The sequence below is a fragment of the Vicugna pacos genome, chromosome 13, assembly GCF_048564905.1.
Source record: "Vicugna pacos chromosome 13, VicPac4, whole genome shotgun sequence".
Lineage (NCBI taxonomy): Eukaryota > Metazoa > Chordata > Mammalia > Artiodactyla > Camelidae > Vicugna > Vicugna pacos.
Genome location: NC_132999.1, coordinates 53993074 through 54021068, shown reverse-complemented (window position 1 = coordinate 54021068; position 27995 = coordinate 53993074). Strand labels below are relative to the sequence as shown.

At 44.3% G+C, this 27995-nt stretch overlaps 1 protein-coding gene across 7 annotated transcripts; it reads left to right on the top strand.

The window, feature by feature from the left end:
• Window positions 1-386: 386 nt before the first annotated feature.
• On the top strand, window positions 387-27866 carry OTUD3 (OTU deubiquitinase 3). 7 transcript variants are annotated; one of them, XR_012079453.1, is made up of 9 exons: window positions 387-724; window positions 6637-6785; window positions 9368-9480; window positions 13009-13131; window positions 17665-17796; window positions 18258-18354; window positions 19480-19664; window positions 20647-20946; window positions 27655-27866. XR_012079453.1 is itself a non-coding variant. In XM_072975235.1 (8 exons), the coding sequence occupies exons 1-8, from the start codon at window positions 504-506 to the stop codon at window positions 20821-20823; spliced, it is 1197 nt and encodes a 398-aa protein (XP_072831336.1). In that variant the 5' UTR covers window positions 387-503; the 3' UTR covers window positions 20824-25716. The 7 variants fall into 7 exon arrangements, 3 of the variants coding, with proteins under 3 accessions (XP_072831336.1, XP_072831338.1, XP_072831337.1); XR_012079454.1 differs by lacking the exon at window positions 27655-27866 and adding an exon at window positions 24875-25716; XR_012079451.1 differs by lacking the exon at window positions 27655-27866 and adding an exon at window positions 21791-25716.
• The last annotated feature ends 129 nt before the right edge of the window (window positions 27867-27995 follow it).

Genomic DNA, 27995 nt, shown 5'->3' with positions numbered 1-27995 from the left:
TGCCTGGGACTGTCCCCATTTTAAAAGTAAAAGTCCTGTGACCCAGGAGAACGCTTAAACCAGGTTGAATCAAGATTACCAGAGGAACCAGTGGTTTTGGGCAAGGACTACCTCTCCCTGAGTTACGAGGGAAGGTAGAGAGGTAGAGAAGGGGAGGAGTAAATAAAGTGTATGGGCTTCGGAACTAAGGCTCTCTTTGACCTTACCCTGCTTTGCTCTCCCTGTCCCACCAGCCCCTCACTTGGAGTACCACCCACCGCTAGGGGGCGGAGTGGAACAAAGATCGGTGCCCCTCTAGCTCTGCCAGGTGCACCCTTTATGGCGCCTGTCAGCCGAGCCCGGCGGAGGTGGGCGGGGTTCCGTCACGTGACAGGGGAGCTCGGCGCAGGCGCGGTGGCCGCCTCGCCGTCGCCGGGCTCGGGCTCCCGCGCCGCTCTTCCTTCTCGCCGCCCGGTGGTCCTGCGGCTTTTCCTGCTGCCGCTGCGGGCCGCGGGGCCAAGGCCATGTCCCGGAAGCAGGCGGCGAAGAGCCGGCCGGGCAGCGGCAGCCGGAAAGCCGAGGCCGAGCGCAAGCGGGACGAGCGGGCGGCGCGCCGGGCCCTGGCCAAGGAGCGGCGGAACCGGCCGGAGTCCGGCGGTGGCGGCGGCTGCGAGGAGGAGTTCGTCAGCTTCGCCAACCAGCTGCAGGCTCTGGGGCTGAAGCTGCGGGAGGTGCCGGGGGACGGGTGAGGTGGGCCCGGGAGCGCGGGGGGCGGCGCCGGGGGACGCGCCGGGCATGGCGATCGTCGCCGGTTCTCGTCCACCCCTTCATCGGGTGGTCCTGAGCGCCAGCCGCGAGCCAGCCGCTTCCCAGTGCAGGAGGTCCGGCGGCGAGCGAGGCGGCCAGGTCCTCCCCTCGAGACGCTTGAGTAACCCCCAATTCCTCTAATCGTGGCAAAGGCCCCAAGCAAACTGTGAAAGGGTCCTCAGAGAGAATAGTGGAGCAGGTCTCCCTTAGATCGCTGCCCAGGAAGACCTCCTGAAAGGTGACATTTAAGCTGAGACCTGAAGGAGTGGGATGGAGCCACTCCGTGGAAGAGGAGGACGGCACGCAGAGCTGTCACAAGGACGCTCAAATAGAGGCATAAGCCCCACTTGGTATAACGCTTGGCCTCCTTTGAGTCCTTTCTGTTGGATATTGGACTCCTTGTACACTTGGGAAATTAGGTCTGTGAGGGCCTGTCGTTTGCTGAGCTGAAGGTAGCTTCTCTAATTCTTACTTTCATGGGCTTCAATTTCTCCTCTAAGCAACGGCGCTTACCCAAGCTTGCTTGGGGCTTAGTCTGGAATCTAGATCCAGCTCTTTTAGGGAACACGGGATGGGAGAGAGTGGGGTGGGAGGGAGAGAACGGGTGAAGGGAAGGAAAAATGGCCTCGGGAAAGGGGGTATGGATCCAGGTGCATGGAGGAAAGAAGGAAAAGGGTAGGGGAGAGGGGAGGAGATCAGTTAGCATCCCACTGCAGGGGTAGGTAAAAGGGAGTCTGATTGCCAGGGTTTGTCCCTCTAGAAGAGACAGTATTAATAACAGCCTTGCCATTGTTGTTCCTCCCTTCATTTGGGGAATCAGATAGGGCAGAGGGAAGAATAAGATGAAGCTAAAGACTGTACAAAATTGCCTTAGGTATTAATGGTGGAAGAGGGGAAGAAAATGTTTTCTAGATTTCACGTGATGACATTGAATCTTATTAGTCAAGACTGTTTCTGAACTGACTTTAATTTACCTTTCCCACCTTTCCTATATATGTGCAGTGCTTCAGGCAAATTGGATTTATAGCAATTTATTTACCGTCACCCGGCACAGTGCCTGGTACATAGAAGGCATTCAGTGCATTTTTGTTGAGTGAATGATAAAAATATCGTAGAGGGAGGCCAGCAAGACTCTCAGCAGGGCCTCTCTAAGGGGCATTTTCTGAGTGGAATTGCTAAAGTTAAAAGCTTGCTTTGCTGGGTCTTGCTTTTAGCCTAGTAGCTTGATTTTTGTCAAATATAGTTTATTAAATATTAAGGGACTTTCTTATCCTAATCATACTCACAAGCACAAGACATTGCTATATAAGCCAAAATACCAGTTGAGTTCTGTGAGATTGGCGTGAGGCTGGCAGTTCCTTGCAAATGATTGGATTGCTTGTGTCTGCTAAACCGGGTGTGATATTCCCACTGTCAGCGTGTCCAGGAAACTAAAGTGCTCAACAGGAGGTTGCTTATGAGCAGAAATGGCAGCAAGGGGAGTTGTAAAATCCTGAGGGGATTTTCATGGTGCTGTGGGAAACTTTGGGAGTACTGCCTCTACTCTCCTGCTCCCAAAGAGAGCATTCTTCTTTGGTTAATTCAGCGAACATTGGTTGAGCAAGGTGCTGGGAATACGTTGGAGACTTAAGTACTTAAGGAGTTCATGGCCTGGTAAGAGAGAAGGTTGACGGCAGATCTCAGTCATTTTGGTGTTAGCTCCCGTTTACACTCCTAAAAGTTACTGAGGACTCCAAAGAGCTTTTGTTTATGTGGGTTCTAGTTATCAATGTTTACTATATTAGGAAGTAAAACAAAAATTAAAGACGTAATACACAAACACACATTCCATTAGCTTTCAGAGTGATAACATCGTACATATCAGGTGGCCTCTGGAAAACTCCACTGTACCTTTGTGAGAGAATGAGAGTGAAAGAAATGAGTAACATCTTAGTTTTGGACTCGTGGATTACCTGAGAGGGTCTCAGAGACTGCCCCCCCCCCGCCCCCTAAAACTGGGCCACACTTTAAGAATGGGTGCTATAAATAATTAAAATTCAGGTTGATGTATTCTTAACAGTGACTGATTATAGCTGTACTATTGAGAAGGAAGTGGCCAGCACTCCCTGAAATGGTCAGGGGAACCTCATTCATCCAGCAGATGTTCACTGAAACCTACACCATGCCAGGTGCCTCTCAGAGGAGGTCACACTCAGACTGGGTCATGAACGAACAACAAAAATACGCCAAGAGAACATTCCAGGCTGAAGAGTAATGAATGTAAAGGCACAGGAGCACATCACTTTTGAGAGACCTGCAAGTTGTTCAGGGTGACAGGAGTGCAGGGGGCCAGAGGCCACCGTGACTACAACGCTCATGTCTCTCACTTCTGAGGTCCCTGTCCTTTGGACAGTGTTAGATAAAATGATAATGATAATTCCACCTTTGTAGGCTCTGTGAAGCTAATCCCTTCCTGTTTACAAACTCTTCCCATGGGTGCCATGAGGTGGACTGTTCAGCCCTCTTTAGCGTTGTCGCTCTTTTGGATATGGGGAGACAGGCTTTATCACTGTGCAGTGGATGGCGTTTCCTTTGTATGTTATGGGTTAGTAGGTATCAACAGATTCTTTGTTAGTAGCTTATTGACTACTCTTGGTGAAATATAAAATTATGGCAATAAAAAGAAAAGTTGACCATCTCCCCTCTTCCATCTTCCCATTCTTTTCTGATCACAATGTTGAGTAGCCAGAGAGAGCACCTCACTATAGGTATCCATTGCTGGCAGTATATGATACTTGTAGCATCCTGGAACCTTTGGGTGCTTGGGAATAAATGAGCAAGTATTCTCTAATGTAACCTTTGCATGAGTTGAATCAGTGTAGCATAGATTAATCAGGGAGTTACTTATGGGTCTTTGTAATGCATCATCGCCTTCATATTTGTTGTATTGTCTGAAGGGTAGACCCACATAAATTGGATTCAATTTCAAAACAAGAAAGAAATATTTTAACCTTGATAAATTGTCCTTAAAAACATGATTGGCTGTGTCGTGAAAAGAATCTCGAATTGGATTAGGCAGTACAATATTAACATCTCTCTGAACTGTATCCATTTGTATCTTACTAAATGTAGCCTCAAATTACATTACTAATTAGTAGTGTTCTAAAATTAAGACATTAAAGAATCACTAATTTTAGCCATGTATTTTTGTCTCAAACAGTTTTATTTTTAAATTTTTATCTTATTTTTATAATCGTAGAATCTTAGTGATGGAAAGGCATTCACACGTCATCTTGTCTAATTATCCACTGGTACCTGCATCCCTGTACAGCAGCCTCATTTTTTGTGTCTCGCTCAGTGGTTTTCAACCTTGAATCACGTGGGAAACTTTGGGAAAAATAAAGCGCCTGGGCGCCCCCCCCCCCAGATCAGCCACACCAGAATCTCAGGCAGTGGGGCCTGCTTATTGATCTTTTTAAAAAATGTCCACGTGTGATTCTAATGTGCAGCCGCAAGTGAGAACTGCTGATTTAGAGCCTGGAGTCTCGGCATACAGCAGAATCACCAGGAGGACTAATTAGACACTTGGAGGGACTAGATTGCTGGGTCCCAACCCCAGGGTGTCTGACTCAGTAGGCCTGGGGTGTGGCCTCAGAATTTTCATTTTGAGCAAGTTCTCAGGTGATGATGATCTTGCAAGTCACGAATCATACTTTGAGAATCCGTGATGTAGACCAGTGCCGTCTAACAGAGAGAAAACGGTAACCACATTGGAGTTAGCCAAGCCGCAAGGTTTGGGGACACAGTTTTACACAAGACTTCCCTGACTTCTGACACCAGCTGCAGTTCGTGGTTTCCCAGAATCACTCTCAGGTTTGATAATTTGCTAGACGGACTCAGAGAACTCACTGAAGGCTGTTAATACTCACAGGTACAGTGCATTACAAGGAAAGGATACAGATCAAAATTAGCCAAAAGGTAGAGTCTGGGAAGATTACACAGTGCACAAGGAGGGTTGTCAGCCAGGCAACCTCACCCAAACTTCAGTGTCCAGAATTTTTATGAGGGCTTCATTATGTGAGTGATACTGAATGACTGCCTAAGTGGTTGAACTCAGCCTCCAGCTCCCTAGTCCCCCAGGTCTTTCTGATATCGCATGGCCACATGGATTAAACACAGTTAATACATAAAACGTACTTAGAACGGTCCCTGGCTAAATGATGGGGGTTTCAACACTTTTTCTTTGCATACATTTGTGTATGTTTCTCCATCTGTGTATATACTATGCAGATGAACATGACTGAGCTCATGCGTGTACACAGTTTTATACCTACTTTTTTGGCTTACATGGAGAACATTTGCCCGTTACTGAAAGCATGTTATTTTCCGTAGAACAGCATTTTGATATATCAAATATAAGATAACTAGAAATGCAACTTTGCGCTAAATCATACCTTCTTTTAGACTGGATTCAGGAATAGACTAGTGGTGGCAGATGTTAAAGGTTTAAGAAAAGTTTGAGAGAAAAACTTAAAATTGAGAACATTTTCTCCATTAGCTTACTTCTTTTTACCCTTGTGGTTTGAAAAAAGGCTGCTATTGTTAGATATTTAGCGACAGACATCTCATTCTAGTGTATAGAACTATTATGTTCCAAACCCTTCTAGAATCTTGCCCCAGATTGATAACAGAGTTTCTTGGATTCTAGTTTATAGAATCAGTCATCTTTAAGTTCTCTTCTCCCTTCTGCAAATAAAGGTATAAATCCTTATACGTTTGAAGAGATTCCTGCCTCTCTATAATTTTCTATTGAAAACTGACTTTTCTGAGTTGAAAACTGAAAAACCTCCATCATCTACACATTTAAGTATCCGAAGTCTTTCCAGAAGTGATGAGTTTGAATTTTGGAATTAGAATATCATAGATTTTCATTTAGAGGAGTAAAGAGTTTGGTGCAAAAGTGGGCTATCGTTTGGCTTCAAAATGGCTGTTTCCATGGTTTTGAGGTTACCAGATTGTGCTTGTCTTGTTTCAGTCTCTGTGTTTCTGGGCCCTGTATTTGTGATATAGTTTGGAATTTTAGAAGCCTTTAAGGGGTTTGAAAGTAAAGATAACACTTAAAGTTTATTACCAGCATTTTAATGTTTGAAACAGAACAAAACAAGAAGCAAACTTGCAAAGAGTTTATTTGGCAGGAATGACAACAGCCCCATGGCTCCTCGGGTGAGAGGTGAGGTGAGGAGCCACGCAGGGAGAGGATGCTTGCGCGGTGCACCTTGCACCTGCCTGTTGTCCAAGTGCTCTCCTTCCGTGCCTTTCTCCACTGTGCTCTTAGGACTCAAACAGGATGTTAAGTTCAGTTATTTCTGTTGGGAGCTCGACAGATTGCTGTCTTTTGGGTGCTCTTTGTCAGATGAATGACTGGTTAGCTGGGCAGCTGGAGTGAAAAGGGTCTCAGAAAAGAGGAAGTAGATACGATTTATCACTTTGGAAGGGGGTCTGGGAGCTACGGCCCCCAGGCGTGGAATGGCCAGTAGTGTCTGGACCCTGTCTGAGGTGGATAGTTATCACCAGCTTCACCTGTTGAAGCAACTGAGACCCAGAGAAGTCCAGTAGTGCTCCTGAGTCAGCCAGCTGGCGAGTAGGGAATAGAATCCTTGTTTGCTGCCTCTCAAGAAAGTAATATGGTTGAACATCTGCCCTGGTGCTCTCCCCCTAGTATCTGGAAAGAATCCTGGGCTGCCCACAGTTGAGGCTTTATCTTGTCTCTGTGTGAAAGCTTTCCATGGGTGGCCTAGCATGAAGCATCACTGTTTTAGATGAACTAAGTTCATTTCTAAAAGGCCTTGACCAGTGTTTCTGTTTCAATAGCAATTGCCTATTCAGAGCTCTTGGTGATCAATTGGAGGGACACTCAAGAAATCATCTCAAGCACCGACAGGAGACAGTGGACTACATGATAAAGCAGCGGGAAGATTTTGAACCCTTTGTAGAAGATGACATTCCTTTTGAGAAACATGGTAGGTTCACCGTGGGACACCGGATCCTCCAGGAGTAATGCATTGGGTAATTAAATCCATCAGCATCCCCCACCTTCCCAGCCAGGGATTTGATTACATCAATTGTAACGTTCATTTATTCAACAAATATTTATTTGCCTGCTCTGTAATAGACAGCATGCTAGACAGGTCAGCAGTTTACATATTAAATGTGGGTATATGGTGCCCATTTTGTAGTTTAGTGCTATATAAAATGAGTTGTGTCACTGATCCAGTTAAAATATTTTAGGTGAAGTGAGTTTTTAGTTGAGACTTTGAAACTTTGAACATCTTCAATGTAGATCATGTGGTAGATTGGGGTATGGCAGGACCTTAGACATACAGTGGGAAGGTGTTTCCATGAAATGTCGCTGTGCCGGCCTGATGGTTGGTTGGTGCTGTGGAAGAGTTTGTATCTAAGAAGTGAGAAGTGGCTGTGACAGCAGAAATGAAGAGAAACCTGGAAGTCTGCTCATGCTACTTGTGTGCTGGTTGAAGACTAAGCTTCCTACATTTATCACTCTTATGGTTACGTGTTCTTAATGTCTGTCTGCTGTGTCACATCATGAGACTCTTGAGGGCAGGGATTCTGTTCCCCAGCGTGGCGATGGCTGGGCACATGGTAGGCACTCATTTTTGTTAATTGAATGAATGAATGGCTCACTTAACTCCTCAGGACCTCATTACCCTTGCGTCTGGCTGTATCTTTCAGGATGATTCCTTTCCTTTAGACTGTGGCTTTGGAGAATCAGCACCATCTTTTCCCTCACTATGCAGATACCCAGATCAGAAACCTGAGTGTTCTTCATGCCTCCCTCCTCATACTCAGTCATTCATTAAGTCTTATCACTTCTACTGCAATACTTTATTTCTCATTTCTACTACCTCATCAGATCAGGCCTCTGTGGCCATTTGCCTGGATTTCTTCAGTACTCTTTGGACTGGTCTCATTGCCTCCTGGTCCCTTCTGTTTATTTTCCAAATTGCAGCCAGAGTAGTGATCTAAATGTATATCTAGTAGGTGTTCCCCTGCCTAGCACCTGTAAAGTCCAAACTCTTTAGCCCTTTAAGATCTATGATTTTATTTCCCTACTCTCTTTTCTTGTCATTTCCCAATATATTTTCTTGCTCCCCAAGCTTGCCATCTCAGCATTCTAAGTTCCTGCCAATACTGTGGAGTCCACAGGCTCATCCTGTTCTCTTTCTCACCTCTGCTTGAAACATCATCCATTCTTCTGTCTGTCTCCTACCTGCCCTTTGGGAATCAGCATAGTTGTCTCAGGTGAGAAACTTACCTAGTACACCTTATCTCCCTCTCCTTGCTGATCAGACTGTCTTACGTTCCCCCGCTAGAGTTAGCCAAGCTGCAAGGTTTGGGGACACCAGCTGCCAGTTCGTGGTTGCCCAGAATCACTCTCAGGTTTGATAATTTGCTAGACGGACTCAGAGAACTCACTGAAGTCTGTTAATACTCACAGTTACAGTGTATTACAAGGAAAGGATACAAATCAAAATTAGCCAAAAGGTAGAGTCTGGGAAGGTTACACAGTGCACAAAGAGGATTGTCAGCCAGGCAACCTCACCCAAACTTCAGTGTCCAGAATTTTTATGAGGGCTTCATTATGTGAGTGATACTGAATGACTGCCTAAGTGGTTGAACTCAGCCTCCAGCTCCCTAGTCCCCCAGGTCTTTCTGATATCACATGGCCAGAGAGGTCCACCATGAGTTGCCTCATGCATAAACTTAGTATAAACTGTCAGATGTGCTGAGGGGCCCACTATGGATAACAAAGACACCTCTGTCACTTGGGAAATCCCAAGGAGCCAGGGGTAAAGGCCAGACCTCTCTTTGGGTAAGGCCGAATTCTTCACTACACATTTCTTTCTGAAAGCACTTACATATCAGCAGTGTCTGTTTTCTTGTTGTTTGCCCGCCCCCCCCCCCCCCCGCTGGTTGTAAACTCTTGAGGGCAGACTGACAGGCTGTATAACGGAGTGGCCAGGAGCCAAGGTCTTAGAGTCAGGCTGCCTGGGATAAACTCAGCTCTGCTGTGTACTGACTCGTGACCTTGGGCACTGTTACAAAGTACCCTCTGCCTCAGTTTCCTCATTGGTGAGGTGGTGTGCGTGATAATACCTCTTTCAGAGAGTTGTTTTGGGAGTTATAAGTGATTTATCAGAAGGCATTATAAAATCTGAATCTATGAGAAGTGAGTGAAGCAGTGCTGGGCACGTAATAAACATTCATTAATGCAAACTATAGTGATTACTGTGGTTGTTACATTTCCAGTGTCTTTCAGAGAGTTAGGCATTTCTGAAGCATTCAGAAAATATTTATTGAAGGAATAAATAAATGAATCCTTTCTTTTGAGTGATCGGTGCCCTTCCGAGTAGCAGTCTGCGTAGGGTTCAACCAGCTTATGTTCTGACAAAGCTAATGGACTTTTTCAGGTATATACCCTTGTTTCTCATTGTTTGGAGCTAAACAGATATCAAAGCATGTTACTGTTTGGATTTTTCCATTATAAAGACTTTTTTTTTTTCACTCCTCTGTTTTCATGCAGTGGCCAGTTTGGCAAAGCCTGGAACATTTGCTGGCAATGATGCTATTGTAGCCTTTGCAAGAAATCATCAGTTGAATGTAGTGATTCATCAACTTAATGCCCCTTTGTGGCAGGTAGGTCACCTATGCAGAAATTTATGGTAAGCTCTTATTTAGAAATTAGCTGCGGGGCTGTCCTGAGGTGATGGGGCTTGACTACTGAGCCTAACCAAAGACAGGAGGCTTGTGGTGGCTTGGAATTAAATAAGCCCTACGTTACAAATGGGGTCTGGAGTATAATTCAAAAACCTTTAAAATGCCAGAAGTATTATTCAGCAGTCAGTTAATTGGGTAATTTGAGACAGAGGGCCTAACGTGGAAATAATTCAGATAATTTTGCAAAAATATCTAAATGAGACTTTAAAGGATTTGCATACAAATTCTAGTTTGCCATTTACCTGTGTCATGGGTATGTTTTTAGTTTTTAGATGGAGGGAAACAAAGACTAAATTCAGTGGACTAACCATTGCTAAAAAGTATATTCTGAACAACAAAACTTCCTTCATGGCCTAGGCTGTCAAGCTCTGTTTCTGTGCTCTGTCCAGCTATACAGAGCGGTTCCAGTGGTTTTTCGGTAACAAATAAGATTTTACAACAGACGTTCAGTTTGTGCTGTTGGGCCGCCTAGGCCTTCCCTCCCCCTCCTCACTCCCACCCCCACCCCTTTGCCTCTGGTATTCTAAATTAACCTAATCTCCCAAATAATGCATCAAACCAGACATTGTGGAGGATGGAAGGTCAAAGGGCAGGTGAAAATGTGCACAGACTACCACCCGCTACTCTTCCTCCGTCCTCTGGGTGCTTTTCACGTTGTGGCCCAGCTCCTAAAGACTGCTCGTGCGCTTGCTGCCAGTCCTCCCCCCTTCCCCTCCACCACTTCCCTGTTTCTAACTTTTCTTTTAATTGAAAGTAGAACATAATGATTATAGAACAGTTTGGAAATTCCAAAAAGCCCAGAAAGGCAAATAAAAATTACCCAGAGTTGCACTCCCCAGAGGTAATTACTGTTAACTTTTTAGTGTGTATCCTTGTTATTCCCACACACTGTTAGCTGTAAAAATATTCGCACATCACTGGGAAAAGATGTCTGGTGAGGTCACGTGTTTTAAGCACGTTTAGACCCACAGACACATCCATATGTATGTACACACTCACTTACCTATCCCTATATATTATATTATTATAAAGGCAACAGTGGCCTTTCTCTCGTCATTCTCCTGTACCTACCACTTGCATTTATATTCCGTTGTAAATTGCTTGTTCCTAGCCTTTGCTCATTAAAAATAAAGTCAACTTTATCGAGATACGATTTACGTGAAGCAAGATTCACCCTTCTCTGATGTACAGTTCTATGTGTTTTGACATAGTCACGTAAATACCAGTATTATCAACGTATAGAATATTTCCCCTATCCCGAAAACTTCCCTCGTTCTCCTCTGCAGTCACTAGTCCCCTCCCCATCATCCCCAGCTTCTTATAGCCACTAATCTGACTTGTCTCTTACAGCTTTGCCTTTCCAGAATGTCATATAAATGGAAGTATATAGCTTTTTATGTCTGGCATAATGTCCTTTTAACAAAATTACACGACAGCAAAATAGGGTAGATACTGCATGGTTGGTGAGGACTTTCACCTGACAGGGACACAGCGAGCAGCACGGGAACGGTATCTGTGTGTGTTGTTCTTTGGGGCCGTGTTGTCAGCGGTACTGACACCAGGGAGAGCTGTCATGTTTTTAGTGAGGCTGTCTCTGTCTAAGGATGTCTTTGAGTCGAGAATACTGGTTACCTCCTTTGTTGTCCCAGTTTTTGTCCTTAAATCTTTACTGCTTAGCAGAAGTCATCAAAATTAGCGTAAGTCATCAAAATCACTTGAATGTACAGCATGATGATCCTGTCCTTGAAGGAATGTACTCAGTGCCGATTTAGTAATTGTAGCTTGCCTTTTCTTCCATTGATAGCTTTCTTAAAGTTTCTTAATTATCTAGGTAGTTGTGGAAGATAATTCTACATAGTTAGAATTTTTTTTTCAAATACATGTATCTCTATCGTGTCCTCTTTCATGGATTGCTAAACATTGAAAGTATATGTTTTTGGCATGAATGTGTTTCCTGTGAGCTGGCACTGTTCACTAGGCTTCCCCCATCTCCCTCCACCCCAGTGAAGCATCTTACACAGTTTGAGAATTGAAACTGGATTGCTTGCTGCTGTCATGGGTAAGAGCTCTTGCATTAATAGTGAGTAGGTTTATATTCACAACCTACACTTTTCTAGTTATGAATGGACTGTGTGCTTCTGTAAACAATATAGACGTGTGTAGCAGAGAAAGCGAAAGTCCTCTGTCATCTCCCTCGTCGTGAACTTCACGCTTAACAATTTGGTGACTGTTCCTCAAGTTGCTTTTCCTACTCATGATGTGCGTGGAGTGTCATTGTTATTTCCGTACGTAAGTGTGTTAGCGATCATGTCATTGAGAGGTTCCTTTCCCCGGAGTCCTCCTGGGAGGTGAATCGCGCTCCCTCTGTCGTGCATGTGTCAGAACCAGACCCTCTGCACCTCGACACCTAGCATTCTCCCTGGAGGACGCTCCCACCGTTCTGACTTCCAGGCCTTTGTGGTTCCTGTTGGCTCCGTGGTTTTGCTGTCTTTTTAGACCACAGGTATTGTTTAATAATAGTACCTTCCTGCCTACGACTTTCAGCAAAAACGAGAAGGCGGTGCTGCTATTTGGGGGTTTTAACCAAGAGACAGTTACTGGCCTTCCTGAAGGACCGATTCAGAATTGCCTTGGAGTTTCTGTGGAGGTGGTGGTTTTGGGGGGGTATACGCAGGTTCCTCCTTACTTAGGGCATCTGTATTGCACAGCTCCAGGGAGCGCTGTTCTGGTCGGACTGCGCTCCAGGGGGACCATCCACACAGAACAGCCTGTGAGTAGCGTCTCCAGGCTTGTGCAGTGCAGCGGTACTGCTTGACTGTGTATAATTTTGTTTTGAAATTGATACACGTGGGAGATCTTGAGTTTGTTGTTCATGTTTCTCAGTATGTGTTTGATGAAAAATGCAATTTTTGTTTTAAGGACAGGGGTGGATTTACTGTGAAGCTAGGGAAGCATGTGTTAGGTTCCTCATTTTTATGGCCCCCTTTCAAGGGCTTGGGAGAGCTTCTAGCAATTTTGTATTTTTAATTTTATATTCTTTTTCTCAAAGAGGGTCCCAAATTGTTTGAGCTTCAAGCCCAACAAACCTACATCTGCCTCTGGCCTTCCCTCTTGGAAGGGCCTGTGCATTTGAGGGGCTGAGAGATACTGACACTCCTGAAACTTCAGCTTATTTAAGTTCATTGTAAATCTTCCCCTGGTTTTTGAATCTGTATTTTCATGTGGATTTATTTCCATATAGTTGCAGATTAAAGCGCATTGAAGCATATGTGCATGAGTGGGAGAAAGGTAATTCAGAAATTGCTTAGGACATAACCCAGTTATCTTCCCAGTCCGTCCTGTGTAGAGCCCATTGGCTGGGCTTCCTGGGCGTTCCAGGTGGCGGCTCCCTTCCGAAAGGCACAGTGTGCAGATCCTCGCTGGCATCTTCCCTTCCTCTGCCCGCAGATCCGTGGTACAGAGAAGAGCAACGTTCGGGAGTTGCACATCGCGTACCGGTGTGGCGAGCACTATGACAGCGTCCGGAGGATCAATGACAACTCGGAAGCACCTGCGCACCTCCAGACTGATGTGAGTGAATCTCCATTTTCTTCTCTATTCTCAGCCCCGCAGGAACCAGGTTGAGAGCCGAGTGCCCTGGAGCTAAAAACCAGTGCTGTTTTTATGGAAAGTTGCCTGTCTTGAATCTGTAGGCTTGATTTTTTTTTTTTAAACTGTTAGCTGAGAGCAACAGTTAAAATTGTTTGTCATTCTTTTGCTTTGCCTAACAGCGGAGGCTTATGATTACATGAGTATAATTTATAAAAATATTTTAGATTACTTTTGTTTTAAAATTAATCCATGCTTCATATCTAAAATTTGGAAACTATAGAGAAGGTAAAGAAGAAAATAAAAAATACATGAAATCAATAATTTTTGTTATTGTTTTGGTACTTACGTAGCTTTGTTTCCTGCTTTTTTTCAATTAGCATGATTTCATAAGCCTTTTCTTACATTATTAGACATTTTCATAGTTTAAAAAAATGTGAAAGTTACTCTCTCACCTTTGTTTTACTTTCCTGGGTGCAACCAGTGTTACTAATATATTGTAAAATTACCTAGAGATATTTTACATACCAAGCAGATGTGTGGGTATGTGCATGTGTTCCACTTTTGCTGGATTACATTCTCCCTGTGCACAGGGGTGGCATCCTCTACATACTGCTCTGCACCGTGCTTTTTGAGTAGAACATATCTTGGAGTTTAATTCATAGCAGCACATAAGGAACTTCCTAAATCTTTTTAAATGAATGCATAGTATTCCGTTGTATGGATGCATCATAGTGTGTTTGAATAGTCCCTTTGAGGGACTTTTAGATGGCTTTGCCACTTTGCTTTTATAAATAACATGCAGTACCGTATATGCATATCTTTTCACGCATATGTGAGTGTTTCTGTGGAATAAATTCCTAGAAGTTTCTTCTTACACATCAGAGGATGCGTGCATGATAATTGTGGTAGGGATTGCCACCTCGCTCTCTGTAGAGGTTTCACAGTCTACACTCCCACTTGCGGTATGTGTCTCTTCCTGTACCTTTGCCAGCACAGCGTGTTATCAAGTTTTTAAACCTTTGTCCCTGTTAGGGGAAAAGTTGTTTTCTTAACATAGTTTTAATTTGTATTTCTCTTATTAGTGAGTTTATGCATCTTCTGTGTCTAAAACTTATTCATATTTTTGTGTGTGAACTGTATGCATTTTCATTGTCCGTTTTTTTTTTCCTGTTCAGTTTTCTTAATGATTTTTAGGAGATATTTATATAGTAGCCTCTATCTGTGGTATGAGTTGTGAATTTTTTTCACAGTCTGTCATTTGTCTTTTTATTCTTTTCTGTATGGTCTTTGCTATGAAGGAATTTTAGATTTTTATGTGGTTAAGTTTATCAGATTTTCTTATGTGTCTTCTGGGTTTTGGGTCATAATTAGGAAGCTGTTTTCCCACTCTGAGGTTAAAAAGAATTCTCCCGTAGTTTATTTTAGTACTTCTATAGTTTCATTTTTAAAAAGAGAATTAGATCTTGTCTCTATTTGGGATTTATAGTCACATAAAGGTGTGAGGGTATGGATCCAACTGTATGTCTTTCCTTGTGGTTACCTAGTTGTGCCCAAACCATTTATTAATTATAGATTTTTCCCCACTGATTTAAAGTGCTGCTTTTTTCATATAGTAAATTTTCATATGCAGTTGGGTCTATTTCTAGACATTGATTCTGTTCCGCGGATTTCTCTGTTCATATGTTAGTGTGTTCATCATTTTAATTAAAGAGCATATTTTAAAATCTAGTAGAGTTTTTCACTCATCATTACTTTTCTTTTTTTATGATTTCCTATATACTCTTGCGTTTTTTGTTTTGTATATGAATGTTAGAACAAGTTTGTCCAGTTAAAGAGAAGTCCTGTTGATTTTTGTTTTTATTAGGATCTCATTAAATTAATAGATTAACAGGAAGAAATTGGTATCTTTATGATGTTGAATCTTCCTAGCCAAGAACCTGATAAGCTTTTTATTTGTTAAATTGACTTTTTTGGTCTGTAGGAGCATTTTCTTCATATAGATCTTTTCTCATTTTTTTCTGAGTTTAATTTTAGGCGTTTTGTGTTTTCTGTTCCTGTTGTAAGGAAAGGATCTTTTTTCCTTTATATTTGTATGTATGATTGTTGCTGAGAAAATGTTACTTATGTACGTACCCAGCTATTCTCCAGAATTCTCTTTGTTTTTAATTGAGGTAAAATTCACATAATGTGAAATTAACCATCTTAAAGTGTCAATTCAGTGGCTCTGAGTATACCCACAAAGCCGTTCCAGAACATTTGCAGCACCCCAGAAGGAAACCTGCTTCCTGTCAAGCAGTCATCCCCCATTCCTTTTCTACCCCTTCCACCACCAGCCTACTTTCTGTCTCTATGGTTTCACTTATTCTGGACGTTTCTTTTAAGTGGAGTCCCACAACTGTGTGGCTTTTTGTGACTGCCTTTCGTTAGTGTGATTTTTCAAGGTTCATCCATGTCATAGCATGTATCAATACTTCGTTCATTTTCAAGGTTGAAAATACTCCATTGTATTGCTCTACCACCACTTTTGTGTATTCTTTTCATCTGTTGATGAGCATTTGGATTGTTTCCACTTTTTGGCTATTGTGAATAGTGCTGCTGTGAATATGTGTGTATAGTAGTTATTTAAGTACCTGTTTTCAACCTTTTGGAGATACAGTTGACCCATGAGCAACGCGAGGGTCAGGGGCACCGACCCGGCACAGTTGAAAAATCTAAGTATAACTTACAGTTGGCCCTCTGTATCCGAGGTTCCTCCGTATCTGTGTCCATATCTGCAGTTCCACATCCTCGGAGTCAGCCAGTCGTGAATTGCGTGGTACTGTAGTATTGACAAATGAAAAAAATTTTGTAAGTGGACCTTCCAAACCCATCAACTATATACCTAGAAGTAGAATTGCTGGGTCGTATGGTAATTCTATCTTTAACTTTCTGAGAACGTGCCACACTGTTTTCCACGGCGTGTAGCTGCACCGTTTTATGTTCCCACCAGCAGTGTGTTGCGGGGTCCACTTTCTCCACATCCTCACCAACACTTGTTGTTTTTCTTTCTTTCTACTTAAAATTATGGCCATCCTCCTAGATGTGAAGTGGCGTCTTATGGTTTTGATGTTCATTCCCTAAAGTTTAATGATGTTGAGCATCTTTCATTTGCTTATTGGCCATTTGTGTATCTTTGGAGAGTCTATTCAAGTCCTTTGTGTGTGTTTAATTAGGATATTTTTGATTTGGTTGTTGAATTCTGAAAGTTATGTATTTTGGACACTTGATTCTTCTATAAATACATGATTTGCCAGAGCTCTTTTTGCTTGGGGTAGTTTTTTTGTCAATCCTCTCTTTTTTTAAGGTATAGAATTCTATTGTCTGCAAATAGGCAAACTTTTCTTCTTCCTTTTCAATGTTATACTTCTAATTTGGGGGGGGGGGCAATTGCATTGCTGTTACCTCCAAGACATTGCTAAATGATAATGGTGGCTGTGAAAATCCTTGCTGTGTTCCTTACTTCAGTGGGAACGAAGCATCGTTCTGTGGATTTACCACAGTTATTTAACCATAGCCACACTGTGAAACCTCTAGGTGTTTCCAGTTATTCACCACTGTTAGTGGCACTGGCATGAGCATTTTTACATACATCGTTTCTACCCTTGACATTCTTTCCTTTGGATGAATTTCAAAGACTCTTGATACACGTAGCCAAATTGTTAGGGTAAAATTTTAGAATAGGTTGCTTTTTATTAACATTCTAAGGCATATACCGCACATTGCTGGATTCCACTTACAGTTTTACATGCAAAAAGTAGAAAAGCCCTTGTTCATTTCCCATCTCCCTGCATCAATAGGAAGCAGAGGGAGGAAGTGGTTGGGAGCCACAGAGGGATGCTTTTAGTTGTTCTGAAATGGGCTTAGGTTGTAAAGGCCTGTGGATACCAAGTGAGCTGCTCTTCATGTTTTTAGAATTCGGATTAGCAGATTCCCTTGGGTGTGGAAGCACGGGAGGTTGGATGAGTCATGCTCACTGCGATAATCTGGTTGGGACAAGATTGTCAGCACATTGAGCTTGCTGATGATCAAACAGGATCTAGGGAGCCAGATGAGAGTGGTATACCGTGTTTATTCAAGACACGCTGGCCACTGAAAAAGCCCGTCGGGTGCCAGTGCCGAGGACTGATTCTGTTCCTAAGCTCACAGCCCTGGAGACCCGCTGAGACAGACGTGTGCTGTCCGAGTCAGCAGTCATTGCCACAATGTCGGTATCTAGAAACTGTCAGTGCTCTAATGCCGTTTTCACTGAAGAGTCTATCCCGTGTCGTGGGCCCTTCTTCTTAACACTTCAGCTGTGGCCTGTAATCTCAGTGTCTGGATGACATTTAGCCTGGTGGTTGCCATTCCTTTAAGATTGTTCCTGGAACCTTTTCCCATGTATTTGAATGTTTTTGAGCTTAGAGTGTCTCCCTATGTTGCAGATTCTGAACAGAGTTTGCTAGAGTTCTGTGATTCTTCCTCTGCATCCTTTAGTTTCAGATGCTTCATCAAGATGAATCAAATAAAAGAGAGAAGATCAAGACAAAGGGAGTAGACTTTGAGGACGACCTGAAAGATGAAGTAGAAGACGCCGTCCAGAAAGTCGGCAATGCAACTGGGTGTTCAGTTAGTGTCTGTCACGCAGCAACAGTGGTTCACAAACTTGCTCTGCCTCGTTTACCTGCTAGCTTTGTGCCAGCACTCTTAGTGTGCCAGCACCCCATGGGCCAAGATAGGTCCATGATCTTTAGAGTTTGATTAGGTCATGTGATACGACTTAATGAGAGCAATTTATTCATTTCTCTCTCGTTTGCCAGACTTTACCCAGTACTGTTCAAAATCCTGAGGAAGTGTGTGAATGTATTCTTTTTTTCTGACTAGTGCAGTTTTATAAGAATTAATTTTATTAAATGGTTATTTCAGATGACCAGTTTTACTGAAAATTAAGACATTTTCTAAATGGAAGGTCTTGAAACCTTACCTCAATTCTCACTATTGCATCCTTTTGTTTATAGCAAATTGTTGAAGCCGCGATAGGTAGAGAAGTATACGCGGAGTCTTGACGTGGTCCTTTGTTTCTTGCGCAGGATTTTAATTTGATAGTCCAGAACCTGGAAGCTGAAAATTACAACATTGAATCTGCGATAATTGCCATGCTCCAGATGAACCAGGGGAGAAGAAATAGTAAGTCCATGGTTAATATGGATAAGCTCTCAAAATGGTTGTGTTGGTGACTTTCCAAATATTTATTTTTAATCAAGTGACAGGTAGCAATTATGTTGTCACCTGTTCGTTCAGCAGTTGTTTACTGAGTACTTTGTATGTGCAGGCGATTTTACCAGGTGCTAGCCCTGCATTAGGGAGGGGATAGTCTGGGGGAGCGGGGGCGTGGTGGAGAGTCATAAGTAAGTTAGTGTAATACGTAATGGAGGGGGTACAGGATGCTAGGCGAGCACATGAAAGGGCCTCCTAGCCCAACTTTGGAAGAATGGAAAGTGTCAGGGAAGGCTTTATCCTTTTAGAAATTACATCTGATTATAATACAAAATTGATAACTGACAAGGAATGGAGAGGAAAAATTATTTTTCTAATGGAAATATTTAGATTACTAGCATCTGTCATCTGTTGATAATTCAGAATTTTTTGCTTGAACTGAATTTAATTCTGTGATTCAGAGGAGGGAAAAGAAGATGTTAACATCTGTTTTCTCAAGTTACTTATTTTAAATGGTTTCAGTACTTCTTGCCAGGCATGATGTGCCAGGCCCTGTTCCTGGCATTGTAGTTTTCTGATGGGGTATTTTATTTTCCTCTTAAATGTTTGCTGTGCAGTATCTGTGCTGTCCCATATGATATGTACTTGACACGTGGCTGAGACTGAGGAGCTAAATGTAAAATTTTATTTAACTTCATTTGATTTTAATTTGGCCACATGTGGCTGGTAGCCACTCTATTGAACAGCACAGCTTTAGAGCCGGTTTCCTTTCTATTTTTTGGGTAAAGTGAAAGATTTCCCCATAAAAATTCATGTTAAAAAATGGTTAATCTAATAAAACACTCTCCTGGTGGGAAGCTGATGATAAGACTGGTCAACAGGTTTTTAAAAAGTTTATCTTCCAAATTTTACCAATTGTTTTTTCCCCTACGTTCACCACTGTATCGGCTTGATATTAGAATTATGCCTCAAGGAAACTTGCTCTTCAGATGACAGTGATCTAGGGACCCAGGTAGTTTTGGAGTCATTTAACAGTAATTGCATTGTGTGACTATCTTAGGTTTTCGATTTTAATAAAATATTTTCCTTTGGAAGATGCCGAGGAGAACCTTGAGTCCAGTGGCCGAGTGCTGAAGCAGTGTGGCCCTTTATGGGAGGAGGACGGCAGTGGCACCAGAATCTTTGGAAATCAGGGCTTAAATGCAGGCAGGACTGAAAACAGTAAGGCACGGGCCAGCCCTACTGAAGGAAACAAAGCAAATAAAAACCAGCCCCCAAAGGTAGGGAAGATGGGGTTGCCAGGGCGAGTGGTGGGGCTGCTGTAATTCGGGGGCAGTGGAGGGAACCTGGAGTGCAGTTTAGTGTGCAGTCTTCTTGTGATTTATAAAAGTGGTTATTGTAGGAAATACGGGGCGTGCCTGAGGGTATACCGTGAAGCAGAGCGAAGACCTTGCGTGTCCTGTTTGGAGTCTGCAGTGATGACTGGAAGGAAGCACACCCTGAACTCCTGCTCTGTCCACGTGGATGGGCCCCTTTTCCAGCCTCACCTTACTGTGTGCATGGATGCTTTCCATGCGAATCCATGTGACAAAAATCCCATTTTGTATAAATGCCATCATTTTCGGTGAACACCCTTGTGTATAAGTCTTTGTATTTTGCATTCTTTGTTTGGCTAGAGTCCCAGAAGAGGAATTAATGGGTTAAAGGGCATGGGTATTTGAATCTTTTTTAAAGCCTTTTGGTAAATTGTCAGATGCTTCCCAGAAGGGTTGTGCATCTCCCTCCCTGCCTCCACTCCTACAAATTGTATGTGGCACCATTTATTTTACTGAAATTGGAACTTATTTTAAAGACTTTCACCAAGAAATTCTGAGCTCAAAAATGCAACATCGTGTAAAAAGCCACAGAGGCTACGATGCAGTAAGCTTCGGAGGATTTTTTTTAGGATGGCCTGGGACGTTGAATTATGTCCAGAAAGGCGTCCTGTGCATGTTCGAGTGTTGTCTCCTGCTGGACTGGGGTTCATGTTTCTTTAGGTCATTTTGAATTAGTTTATGAGGGGAGTGGAACTGATTTTGTTGGCCATTTAAGTGTGAATTTGAGCAGTAATGGAAAGTACATCATTTTTGGTCTAGTAGATGGCTATTCCCTGTTCTTGTTGAAAGGCTGCCTGTGCCCCTTGCATCCGTCGGGCCCGCGTCCCGCTGGAGCCGGTGCAGCGGGTGCCGGGCCGGCTACTCAGCTGGCAGTCTTCTCTTCCAGGTCACAAACAGGCAGCGGCGCGAGCAGCAGCGGCTAGAGAAGAAGAAGCGGCAGGAGGAGCGGCATCGGCACAAAGCCCTGGAGGGCAGGGGCGGCCCCGGGGACGGCAGCAGGAGCGAAGCGGATGCGAGCGCTCAGGTCACCTTGGTGAAGACCTTCGCCGCTCTCAGCATCTGACTCAGGCCTCCCGGGAGACGGGAGGGGCGAGGGGAGAGTGGAGTGGACCAGCTTTCCAGCAAGGCTGTCCTTTTCCAAAACGGAACTCATCCCACAGAATCCACACGGCCGCTCCCACGCCGAGTTAGTGTCCTTCAAGCTGCCTCTTTTTTGTTCAAAGTTTTGTTAGTGCTGTGTTTTATTTAATGAAAGTGCAGTGAAGCCATTCATGTTCTGTAATTAAAGTATCAAGTTTTAGGGCTGGATAGTTAGGTCAAGAAAAACTTTGTAAGTGTGGTCTTTTTTGCCCTAAAAATCAGAGTTCAGTAACCCTGGGATCTTTCCTGAACACTTAGGGTGAGTTTTGCTGTAACTGGTCATGAAATAGTTTAGATTAATTGCTAGAAATTGAGAATAACAAGTTTCCTTTGTTTTGCTTTCATTCTCAAACAGATATTAATATGCAGGATAGTCTATAAATGATCTCCAACTCAGGTACCTGTTCAGAATTAATTTTCTTCTAATCCAAGTTAATGAGAAAATAATTCAGGAAGTGTTTTCCCAAAGTAATATGATACACGGGTTGTGGCCTGTAGTCAGGGTGGAAATTAAGTTACCGCATTTTTCTTCTGGATTCTGATGTTATTTCAGATGCGATGCAGGTGCTGTTAGTTCGTTTGCTCTCAAGCCATATGATAAATGGGCCTGACTGTTACTTAGGCCTGGACTTTGCTGGAAAGTTGATAGTGTTGCCGAGTTTTGGGTACTTGTTTCTTGACAATGAGAAGACGGCATGTTACGGCTTCTGATGGCACTTCTGGGCTTCTGATAGTATGGAAAACGGAGTCCGTAGTTGTAAAGGGAGGCATCAGGAGAGTCCTGAGTTTGTGCTCAGGGAGAGTTTTTATAGGGGGAGAGTGTCTGGAAGAATGTCTGAGGCTTTTCATGTTCACATGTTAAGTAACTCTTTTCTTCCCTACCATTCTAGATTTAGAAAGATACCTTCAGAGAAATAAAAGGTAACTTGACCTGTTACTCAATTTTCTTAGTATCGTGAAAATGAAATCCCATGAAATGCTGCACTTACCTCTTTTTATTTAAGCCCTGTTTGGGATTTTGATGTTGAAAAGCTCTCTAGCACCCTCCGGAAGCTGTCAGTGACTTAGGTCACACCAGCAGGCCGGAGGATGTACTTTGGCTGAGGTCTTTGAATGACTCCACAGTGCTGAAATAGGTGGACCCGGGCGGTGGAGAGATGTCACTCCTCGTACTGAATTAGGTGGATGTGAGCTTTAGAACTGTAACGTATGCAGTGGCCAGTCTTGGACAGTCTTTGCCTTTTGGGGACCTAATATTGGGAGAAATAACATATGCTGACTCAAGAGGTAAATTATTGGTTACCTCCCCCATCTCAAATTTGAAAATTTTAAGAGTTCCGAGACAAAAGGAAAATTATAAAAGGGTTTTGACATGTATAGATGTGTTAGTGTGGGCTGGCCTTGGAGCCATTGGGTTGTCTTCATCAGGTGATTTGCTTTCTTTGGTTTTAATGATGTGTTTTAATTTTTTGTTTGGTGACTTTTTGTGGTTGCAGCATCAGTGGTCTCTCAGAATTGTTCTCAGGACATCCTGGAAGAGGACGTTGTAATGTTTAGCAGATTTAGGAAGTGCACGGCGGTTTTTCTTTGCACACTGTGAAGTCCTGAGTGACAGCCTCTAGTCCAAACAAGTGAAAGGTAGGTCTCTGTTGCCTTACTGTCTCCTAGGGAGTGAGAGCCAGTGCTTTAGGATCTGCTGTCTCGTGGCTTTCCGCTCTGGGCACGTTCTGACCGTGGCCGAGCATTTCTGAGGGAACGCTCTTTCTCGCCTGCTTTGTCCTGTGAGAGTACCGGAGACTGGGTGCTCCCAGAAAGATCAAGACTGTGTACCAGACATTCAGCAGAATTAGGCGTCAGAAATGGCTGAAGGGAGACCCATTACCCGAAGTAGTAGAGCTGCTTTATTGACTTGGTTAAATGAAAGTGGCCTTGGGCCCTGTTGGGTTTTAGAAGTTGCTAAAAAGTTACTAAAGAATATTGGGCACATTTATTTATAAATTACCTAATTCTGATGATAGGCGTCCATATTTCTGGGGTAAAATAATAGTGGTTTTAGAAACTAATCAAATGGCTTCAGTCGTTTTCTTTTATTACCATTGCATAGTTTTCCAGTTGTAATTGGTCTGTGTTTAGTATGTTAATTATTAGGAACGGGGTACATGTATCCAACATTAGTGATGCCTTCTAGCTAAAGGCATGAATTCAGACCTCGCCGCCTCAGCCTCACCCGGGTGTGAGGTGCGTGGGCACTTCCCTGCCTGGGCAGGCCCTTGAGGCTGACTTTCTCGGCAGCCGAAATGGAGGCCCAGTGTGTGTAGTCCTGGGGTGGCCGTTGTCAGCGGCGGTCCCTGGTACAGTCACTGACGTGCACGCCGTGTCAGGGAGTGAGTCTCTCTTCACCTCTGTGGCTGTTAGAGGTCTGTTACGTGGGATTGCCTCGGTGGCTCTGGTCAGGAGAAAGGGGATGGGGCAGTGGTCCATAGCTGCTTACTAGTCTTATAAACTGTATATAAAGATTTTATGGATTAAAAAAAGATTTTTTTAAAGGTCAAAATAAGAAATACAATTTTAGTGGCAACAGCTTTGTGCTAGAGAGTATTAAAACAGCATAGAGCCATGACTTCTAAATTAATATAATTGCCACCAGGAGATTTTAGAGAGAGGGACTGTATATGTATATTTAATTTTTCAATAATAGAAAACATGTTTTCAGGAGCAAAGTGTGGTTGAAGAATTGTGGCAGAAAAAAGAATCATGTTAGTTGCAGTTGTCTGTAGTTGCTTTCATAAGCTTTGAAAACACTTCCAAACCCATTTTGATCCCAAGGGCTTGTGAAGTGGGGTCTCCCTCGTGGGGCAGCTAGAGCTGGGCTTCGAGGGGGCCTTTGTGGCGGCTCTGTCTAGCGCCCTGCCCTGCTTCCCTGGGGAGCTTGGGCGATGGGAAATGATACGATCCTGGGCGGGAGGAGGGCCGCGCTAGCGGGGGAGAGCAGCTCACATATTAAACAAGTAGCGACCAGATGGACTTGGCGTTGAACTGTGCTCACAGTCAGTCCCTGCTGTCAATGTGCAATTTCTCTCATTCTGAGAAACTCTCTAGACTGCCTGGGTTTTACTGGGTCCACATAGAGTGCTGTCAGTTTACCTCTGTGAAATGTTCAACTCGAATGTGCAGTCGGTTGAAGGAAACTTGGACTCCCCGTCAGAGCTGACACTCACGCCGACCAGAAGGGTCTGCGAGGGTGGGCGACTGGCGCTTCCTGGTTTCCGCGTCACGTCTGTGGCCCTCTCTGACTTCCATTTTGGGTAGATGCGTAGCTCTTCACCTTTTTACCTCAAGGCTCTTGTCTATCTATAGCAAACCTTTTAGACTCAGAGTCCAATGCAGTTTTTTTGTTTTGACATTTCACGATTCACTTTTATTCATCTCAGCTTTCAGAACAGGTGTTGCTCAAACTCTGGGGCCTTCTGACGGCTGTTCTGAGGTGATTTAATAATGGCACTTTTTACGAGGTGTGTTTTTCTGACTGTAAAGCAAATTGTATTTTTCCACTGATGTCGTTAAGTTGGTGATCTCGATGGCATGTTTAAATTATAGCAAACCTTCTGGCATCACATATCAGCAGGGGAAACGGATCGTTGGTTTGAAGGGGAGATACTGAGCACCAGTCACGAAGTGCGTGCTGTGCGGAACTCAGAATGTGTGCCACAGAGCCGGGCCCCGGGGAGGAGCGGGGCCGCGTGGGCTGCCTGTCTCCCTTCTGTCCAAGGTCACGTTCCCTGTAAAAACCTCAGGCTCTTCACCATTTCTTCTGAGGGATTACTTTCTAGAGCCTCACTGTTCTAGTTTGAACTACTTTGTAGCTCGATTTAAATGTTTAGCATCCTTGCAAAGTTACTTGAGAAGGGGCTGGTACCAGTAAAGAGTATTTCTATAAAAGCATGAACTCCCCGTGGTGACTTTGTTTTAAGCAGGGCCTACCCGTGATCCAGAACTAGTGCTGCTCACCGCGCCGGTGGTCATGGAAGGTAAGGACCATGGGTGAAACCTCGGTGGTCTTCCCTTCTTCTTCTGTATGTCAGCATCCACCAGGTCACTGTCACCAGCCGTCTGTGACAGCCGTTTGAGTTCAGTCACAGACCTCTGCCTGTGGTTTGATCTGCTCAACTAAAGCTTGAGGAATGCTGGTGTGGGCTCCTCTCGTGTTCATCTTCCTTGGGGAGAAGGGCCCTCGGCCGCCCTGGCTACCCTCCCAGCATCCTCCATCAGCGCTGCGCTCAGTGAGAAGAAGGAAGGAGCCAGGAGTGAGACTTCACGCTTGCGTGTTCCTCTTGCTGATGTCGGAGTGCTGGGGGGTGTTGATCACCTCAGTGAAGGGGGCGCTTGGGTCTGAGGGGAACGCAGGGGCCTCCACGGGCTCAGCCGCCTTCTCTTTTCTCTAGTTGCACTATACCTGTTCTTGCTGCAGTCTGGAGATAATACTTAAGACCTCCCTGGGGTCATGATCCGTAGTCTTGGCAAGTCTTGCCTCATCTATGGAGCTCAACTGACTGTGGAGAAATGTGACCGTTGTCTGATGTCCGCAGTTCATTTCCCCTAGGTTGTTTCTTTCCTCAGATTGTGTTACTCTGAACCATTTTGTTTTTTATTTACTGAAGTACTGTACTTGGCTATTTGCAGTGTTTTCAAAACCAAATGTTTCTTTTTTTGGGTTTTTAATCTCCAATACTTGGTGCAATAGAAGCTGCAAAGATGTGCCACTTTATCTACGAAATGGCATTTTGTATACCAATAAATTCTAGTTTAAAGACAAAGCTTCAAGTTGTTTCTGTCACTTTTCTGACCACGTTTGAGTGCACAAGTCAGAGAGCATGTGGGGAAATGACCTTTTTGGAGATGTTCGCATGGAAGATGTGTGTGTTCTTCTGGTGCGCAGCCGTCTGAGATCTCACTGAGCTTAAACAGCTGATTGTAGCTTCCGTTCAGGTGAGTCCGGCCGCCACACCCCCTGGCAGGGCCATCGTTACGATTGTGGCTTGATATCTAAGAACGTCTCTGATGATGGCTAAATACAGAGCAGCTGTCTGTTGGCCGCCACCTTGGGGTTTCTCTTGAACTCTGAGGGTTGGTTTGACCCCGTCCCAGGAAGAGCCACCTCCTCCCAACACACATGGGCGGCAGTGACTGCATGACTCACCTGGAGGAGGTCCTCGGGGTCCCTCAATGCACGCGCCAGGGCTCCAGACAGTCCCTGGGGCAGGATTGGTCTTACTGGCCTCGCCGTGTCCTCGTGACTGTGGCCTTGAGGTTTCTGCTCTCTCTTGTTCTCCGTTTGTGCTTATCAAGCAGCCTTTGAGTTGGCTCCGCAGCGCCATCCAGCACCACCCCGGATGAGAGAGGAATTCTCCAGCTACCGGCAAGGCCGTTCTCTCTCTGTCACTGGCCTTGTGTGATTTTTTATTTTTGCCTCCTTCTATGACTGAGAGACGACTGGGTGCACAGACACTCCAGTTCTTGAGCCCACGAGGCCCAGATTCTGGACCCTGTTAACCCAACTGAGACTCTGAGAGCCTAGGACCAGAGGACCAGAGGACCAGAGGGCTGTCCCGGTTTAAGTGTCCCCATCCCCAGCTGGAAAACTCACGGCCTCCTTCACCCCATCTGCACGGTGATTCAGCGGAGGCCGCGGCCGCCTACTGGGTGGGGGGTGTTCCGGGGCTTCCCTCCTGGGTCTTGGTGACCCATGAGATCAGATGAGTCTAAGGACAGCAGCGTCCTCAGGCCAGGCAGGGAATAATTAGAGACCGCACTTAATTATTTACATTTTCCTCCAGGCTGCAGCCTAGCTTAGTCTGGGTGAGTGACAATTTATGATGCTGAAGACTGAGGTAGCATAAGGGGAAAAGTGGCTGTTCTGTGTCTCTCTTCGGTAACTGCTCATGGTTGCCTAGGAGAAAACAGGGTTGAAAACCCATGTTTATACAGTTTGTCAGACACCCCACAAGCCCTCCCCCAGTGCACAGAAAGTGTATGGCAGCCTTGAGATACAACCAAAATTTGATACAAAAATGCTCTGCTCCAGTATGATTTTGGCTGGACTGCTGGACAGAACGGCCACTCTCAGACCATAGTGACGCAGCGATTTAGAGCTATTTTGGTTGAATAGGATCGAGACCCATCCTACCAATTCATAGATTCTGGCTTGGCAGAAGGAAAAATTTCCCACCTTGGAGAAACCTGTCTTTATCTCCCTATGGTAGAGAGACTTAGATATCTCCAAATGTTCAGGTTTTCAATTTACTCACCAATCCAAACATCCGAGAATCCATTCATCATTTACTGAATGCGTTCTGTGTAAGAGTCTTTACTTCTGGGCATTGAATCAGACATGGACTTTGTCCTAGAAAAACCGTTCAGTCCAGCAGTGACAGCGGCCATGTAACCATGATCCAAGAGAACACAGGCCATTGAAGGAGGTACCGATAGGAGGGGCTGTGAGTTCAGAAGGGAAATCAAGGAAGGCTGGGTGGAGGAAGTGACATTTGAACAAGGCATGAAAGGGGAGACAGGAGGAGGAAATAGGGAGCTAAGGTATTTGGGCCTGCAGGGCCAGCATAAACAAAAAAACCCCAGAGTGGGGTAGTGGGATGTCCCACGTGTTTAGGACAGTTTATCAAGGGTATATGATTAGTTTGCAGAAAGACTAGGAACTCCTTTTTTCAAACACTTGCCATATGCTTTTTGCTTCTGGAAGAATAATGCTGTGCTTGCTGAATGAATTCCGAAGATGAGATGTGCCTGGTCCCTCATGACCGCATCCTACAGTGTCACGAGTCGGCCTGTGTGTGCGTTTTGACCTTGGAACACATCCCCGGTAGCAGCCCTGCAGGAAGAGTGCTGCACAGCGTCTCTCTGGCCAGTTTTGCCTCATTGCCTGCGTGGGACCGCAGTTCAGGGTACTGAAAGGTAATGATTTACACTTGTCCATTCAAGATAAATGAGCACTCAGAGCAGTGAGCCAGGGGGGCTATCAAATATATTAGTACAGTATTTATCACGTGTATGATGCCCGTCCCCTAAAATAATTGTAATTAT

What these genes read in the sequence shown, in the direction of transcription:
- OTUD3 (XM_072975235.1), top strand. Translation starts at nt 504, where the DNA reads ATGTCCCGGAAGCAGGCGGCGAAGAGCCGGCCGGGCAGCGGCAGCCGG. An exon ending in CGGGAGGTGCCGGGGGACGG is followed by an intron (nt 725 to 6,636) that starts GTGAGGTGGGCC and finishes CTGTTTCAATAG; the next exon opens with CAATTGCCTATTCAGAGCTC. An exon ending in ATAAAAACCAGCCCCCAAAG is followed by an intron (nt 19,665 to 20,646) that starts GTAGGGAAGATG and finishes CTTCTCTTCCAG; the next exon opens with GTCACAAACAGGCAGCGGCG.